This window comes from Bufo gargarizans, chromosome 6, assembly GCF_014858855.1.
Source record: "Bufo gargarizans isolate SCDJY-AF-19 chromosome 6, ASM1485885v1, whole genome shotgun sequence".
In the NCBI taxonomy this organism is placed as follows: domain Eukaryota; kingdom Metazoa; phylum Chordata; class Amphibia; order Anura; family Bufonidae; genus Bufo; species Bufo gargarizans.
Window position 1 is genome coordinate 298,472,511 of NC_058085.1, and position 5,818 is coordinate 298,478,328.

General features: G+C 45.9%; 1 protein-coding gene across 1 annotated transcript; it reads left to right on the forward strand.

The window, feature by feature from the left end:
- The first annotated feature begins 1,280 nt into the window (after nt 1–1,280).
- LOC122942157 (protein kinase C delta type-like) lies at nt 1,281–5,602 on the forward strand. Its single transcript, XM_044299658.1, has 4 exons — nt 1,281–1,351; nt 1,713–1,775; nt 4,499–4,958; nt 5,407–5,602. Exons 1-4 carry the CDS (start codon nt 1,281–1,283, stop codon nt 5,503–5,505), a joined length of 693 nt encoding a protein of 230 aa, XP_044155593.1. The 3' UTR covers nt 5,506–5,602.
- Nucleotides 5,603–5,818: the final 216 nt, after the last annotated feature.

The window sequence follows — 5,818 nt, forward strand, 5'->3', positions numbered from 1 at the left end:
TTGTAGCCTAACTGGAAATAAGATGGCGTCAGTCATGTGACCCTAAGGTGACCGGTGAACAGTAGTAATAACCATAGGTAATCTTGTTGCTGACAGACTTGCCATCAGTCTGGCATACATGTTAGGCCTCATACACACGACAGCAAATCGGAGATCTGCAAAATACAGATGCTATCCTTGTTGTATCCACATTTTTTGATGACCCAGTGACTTCAATGGGTCCACACTACACATTTTGTCCACAAGTAAAGGACGTGGATTATCTTTGAGCTTTCCGCATCCGTATGTATCTCCGTTTCGCACAAAAATAGACTATGTCCATAAAATGAACACCATAGACCCATTGAAAACAATGGGTCTGCATTTAAGATGCGGACAGCATATGGACCGCATCCCTATTTTGCGGATCCGCGATTTGTGGACCCCAAAATGGATAGGGTCATGTGCATGGGGCCTGAATCATAGGAACTTCTCCGTAGGATTCATAAAAACATTCTAAACATACAAAGTATACCTCGTACCTCTCTTAACACCATAAATATACATTGCTGAGTGTGACGGGGTTAAAAGGCTCATGTTTGGAAGCCCCCAGTGTTTGCCCCTGAGCTGTTCCTGTTATTAGTGCAGATTGTGCTCGTCTATAACTGTGACTTGGAGAACAGATTACATGTTATTAGTAGTCAGTGCAGAAGTCCAGGTCACTCAGGGGGTTCACTTACTTTTCCTGTAAACTATATATCACACACTTCAGATAAAATCCATTTTGCAGTGGAATACAGACTGGTCTCATATTCTCCTCTTCTCTCATTACATTTCTTCCAAATAAACTAATATTGTGTTCCTTTTTTTTAACCCTTCAGGCCCCAGCACCGCTATAACACCCAGATCCGACCCCCAGCTTTCCATCAGCGGGTTTGACTTCCATCAGGTGCTGGGTGAGGGCGGCTTCGGCAAAGTGGTCTTGGCATCTGTCCGTGGCCGAAACACCTTCAAGGCCGTTAAGATCATCATTAAAGAGGACAATGCAGAAGACCTACAGCGAGAGAGGCGGATACTCCTGGCGGCCAGAGACTGTCCATTCCTGTGTCATCTCTATGCCGCACTGCAGTCTCAGGTACGGAGGGGTCTCCCTGCTCCTCTCACCATAACAGATGAAATATATGCTGTGTAACCGGGGATCACAGCTCTATATTCTGCTTTATACCACAGATGACTGATTAGAAAATGTTTCCCTCAATATAATCTTGTGCTTTGTTATACAGGGCCATGCCTATTTCATCATGGAGTATTTGTCTGGCGGCAGCCTGAAGGATCTGATTGACAACAACACGCTGAGCACCAAGATTGTGCGGTAACTGATCCTGAGATACATGGAAAATATAGGGAAGAAGATGTCCTGAATATCGGAGGGAAAAGGGGTTTTAAAAAGGGGGAAGGGGTTTGTCAGTGTAAAACTTCCCTCCGATAACAGTAACTTTCTCAACTTCTTCATGTATTATATCATAACTTATTTTACATTTATGGGTGATAATATTCATATACTGCTCATCATGGTCTAGAGCGGTTTAGTGGTTAATATCTAGTATCTGGCGGTCTATGGTGATACAGGTTTACTATACAGTCAGCAGTCATTTTACAGATGATATTTCCCTTATAACACATACAGAATGAGTTCATGGCATTGATACTTAACACTCTACTGTCTTCTTCAGATTCTACACAGCAGAATTAATCTGTGGCATCCAGTTCCTCCACGGCCATGGCATCGCCCATCGGTAAGAGGAATGGTATTTCAATTGTCTCAGGGCACAACTGATACCCATGGGCTATGTCTAGTCTCCTTATTTTAAGGGTCCATTCACACATCCGTGTGTGTTTTGCGGATCCACGGATCCGCAAAACACGGACAGCGGCAATGTGCGTTCCGCATTCTGCGGACCACACATTGCCGTCACTAAGAGAATATCCCTATTATTGTCCGCTATTGCGGACAAGAATAGGACATGTTCTATTTTATTCAGGATTGGAATTGCGGACCTGGAAGTGTGGGTCCGTAATTCTGGATCGGGGCTGCACGTCGTGCGGACCCATTGAAATGTATGGGTCCGCAATTCCGTTCTGCAAAATGCGGAATGGAATTGCGGATGTGTGAATGGAGCCTAATTGGGCCACTACCAGATGCAGCCATGGGCAAGAGTGGCTATTTCTGACATAAGGTCTTATTTTATCTTTTTTATTTTGTATAACCCCTATATTGTCTGTCCAGTGACAGCTGATATCTGATCGTCCAGGTTCAGTGATGATCTCTATCAGTAAATGACCATCACTGTCCAGGTCATTATTACCACTGTGATTTTCTATGATTAAGGCCTCATGCACACGACAGTTTTTTTTCACGGCCCGCAAAAACGGGGTCCGTGGGTCCGTCATCCGTGACCGTTTTTTCGTCCGTGGGTCTTCCTTGATTTTTGGAGGATCCACGGACATGAAAAAAAAGTCGTTTTGGTGTCCGCCTGGCCGTGCGGAGCTAAACGGATCCGTCCTGAATTACAATGCAAGTCAATGGGGACGGATCCATTTGATGTTGACACAATATGGTGCCATTTCAAACGGATCCGTCCCCATTGACTTTCAATGTAAAGTCTGGAGTTCTTTTATACCATCGGATTGGAGTTTTCTCCAATCCGATGGTATATTTTAACTTGAAGCATCCCCATCACCATGGGAACGCCTCTATGTTAGAATATACTGTCGGATATGAGCTACTTCGTGAACCTCAGATCCGACAGTATATTCTAACACAGAGGCGTTCCCATGGTGATGGGGACGCTTCAGGTTAGAATACACTACAAACTTTGTACAAGACTGCCCCCTGCTGCCTGGCACCACCCGATCTCTTACTGGGGGATATGATAGCACAATTAACCCCTTTAGATGCGGCACCTAAAGGGGTTAATTGTACTATCATATTCCCCTGTAGGAGATCAGGGCTGCCAGGCAGCAGGGGGCAGCCCCCCCCCCCCCCAGTTTGAATATCGTTGGTGGCACAGTGTGCCAACCACCATCGGCCCCCCTCCCTCCCTCTATTGTATTAAATCGTTGGTGGCACAGTGTGCCAACCACCATCGCCGCCCCCCCCCCCCCTCCCTCTATAGCAGTAACATTGGTGGCAGTGTGCGGTCTCAACAGTAGAAGATTCATACTTACCGGCTTGCTGCTGCGATGTCTGTGTCCGGCCGGGAGCTCCTCCTACTGGTAAGTGAAAGGTCTGTGCGGCGCATTGCTAAAGAACTGTCACTTACCAGTAGGAGGAGCTCCCGGCCGTTCACAGACATCGCAGCAGCAAGCAGGTAAGTATGAATCTTCTACTGTTGAGACCGCACACTGCCACCAATGTTACTGCTATAGAGGGAGAGGGGGGTGGCGGGGGGGGCGATGGTGGTTGGCACACTGTGCCACCAACGATTTAATACAATAGAGGGAGGGAGGGGGGCCGATGGTGGTTGGCACACTGTGCCACCAACGATTTAATACAATAGAGGGAGGGAGGGGGGGGCGATGGTGGTTGGCACACTGTGCCACCAACGATATTCAAACTGGGGAGGGGGGGGGGGGGTCTGCCCCCTGCTGCCTGGCAGCCCTGATCTCTTACAGGGGAATATGATAGTACAATTAACCCCTTTAGGTGCCACACCTGAAGGGGTTAATTGTGCTATCATATCCCCCTGTAAGAGATCGGGTGCTGCCAGGGGGCAGTCTTGTACAAAGTTTGCAGTGTATTCTAACTAGAAGCGTCCCCATCACCATGGGAACGCTTCTGTGTTAGAATATACTGTCGGAAATGAGTTTTCACGAAGTGAAAACTTAGATCAGAAAAAGCTTTTATGCAGACGGATCTTCGGATCCGTCTGTATGAAAGCAACCTACGGCCACGGATCACGGACACGGATGCCAATCTTGTGTGCATCCGTGTTCTTTCACGGACCCATTGACTTGAATGGGTCCGTGAACCGTTGTCCGTCAAAAAAATAGGACAGGTCATATTTTTTTGACGGACAGGATACACGGATCACGGCCTCGGCTGCAAAACGGTGCATTTTCCGATTTTTCCACGGACCCATTGAAAGTCAATGGGTCCGCGAAAAAAAATGGAAAACGGCACAACGGCCACGGATGCACACAACGGTCGTGTGCATGAGGCCTAACAAACATAATAAAACTTACTGATCTTGTTTCTTGAAAATCAGTTCATTAGGTCAGAATGTGGTTGTTTCTGCAGAATGTAGAATGATTTCTGCGAAACCCTATTTAGATGAGTGGGACAGTCCTAGAAATCTCTGTAACAAATCTGCTGCATGTGAATATGTCCTTACGGTGTGTGTCATCTGTCTGCATTTCTGACCTCCCTCCAGTCTTTTCTAGTTCTCAGTGTCAACCTTAAATGAGCGTTGCAGTTATGGACAAAGACAAAACCAGAAATGTTCTTCTTTCGTTGCAGAGACATCAAGCCAGCCAACATCATGCTGGATACAGATGGTCACATTCGAATCATAGACCTGGGGCTGGCACAAGACGGCCTGACTGCGTCCAGTAAGATCTGTGGACGGGCAGGAACATACCGTTACATGGCCCCAGAGGTGCACCTGGGGAAATCATACACTGTAGCAGTGGACTGGTGGAGCCTGGGGATAACTGTGTCCAAAATGTCATCTGCACGTTTCCCATTTTACAGTGGCCGCCAGAGGAAAAAGGTTTATGAGTCAATTACCACCGAGCAGCCAACATTTCCACCATGGCTGGATATAAACCTGAAAGATCTTATTAAAGCACTGCTACAGAAAGACCCAGAGAAGCGCTTGTGTGTGTCAGAAAACATCAGAGACCACCTATTTTTCGAAACCATCTGTTGGGAGGAAATGGAGATGAGGAGTGCAGAGCCTCCCTTTAGACCTCTCCATGTAAGTGAAGACTTACTGCATAAATGTTTTGAGGTTTACAGACCATAAGTATAACCTAAGTTAGAATATAGTCAAAATACTTAAAGCAACAGTCTACTTTTATTGAAAACGGATGCAATAAATCATTATTGTTCTTTATATGTACAAGCAGGATGTGCAGTTACTTTTAGAAATACCTTTTTACACAGTGACAGTGAACTGCTGCTGTGTATATATATATATATATATATATATAAATATATATATCTGCATTACTTAATACCAACTCACAATCTTATAGCAGAAATGCTTCTATTGGGTTTGAGGATATTCTAGCCAGGTTCATGTGAATGTGGGTGAGTCATGGTACTGTAAGTAGTTATATACATACATATGAAGGGTATATAGAGTGAAGGGAGAAGATAAAAAGATAGAAAAATATATAAATTTACTCTTCTTTTTCTTACAGCATGATCTAAAGAGGAGCCATCTGGAGTGGTCGGAAAATGAACCAGCTGTTCACCCTGTGTCCGGCTTTTCCTTCCTGTCACCTAGCTGGACACAGTAGGTTGAACCCTTTCCGCCAGCCCAGAGACCTATGCCTCTTCTGCCTGCTGCTTGTGTACCAGACCTCAGTTTGCCCCAGACTATGCCTCTCTCTGCTGGTTTACTGCCATGAACATCATTATATTGCCGCCCCAGTCTCTTGGCTCTGATTCCTCTGATCTCTGGCTCGCCCCCAAGGACTCTCAAGACACGGACTCTTCCATCTAGGGACCGGTGAGCTCAGGATAAATATCAGCATTTCCTGGAGCTTCTACACCGGATATAAGTAAGTATATGGGCATTTGATCCAGGGAGTATTTTCCGACTGCCATATT

Excerpts from the sequence above, each read along its gene's own strand:
- LOC122942157 (XM_044299658.1), top strand. The coding sequence starts at position 1,281 with ATGGAGTATTTGTCTGGCGGCAGCCTGAAGGATCTGATTGACAACAAC. Across the intron at positions 1,352-1,712 it reads CTGAGCACCAAGATTGTGCG|ATTCTACACAGCAGAATTAA; the intron begins GTAACTGATCCT and ends TGTCTTCTTCAG. Across the intron at positions 1,776-4,498 it reads GGCCATGGCATCGCCCATCG|AGACATCAAGCCAGCCAACA; the intron begins GTAAGAGGAATG and ends CTTTCGTTGCAG.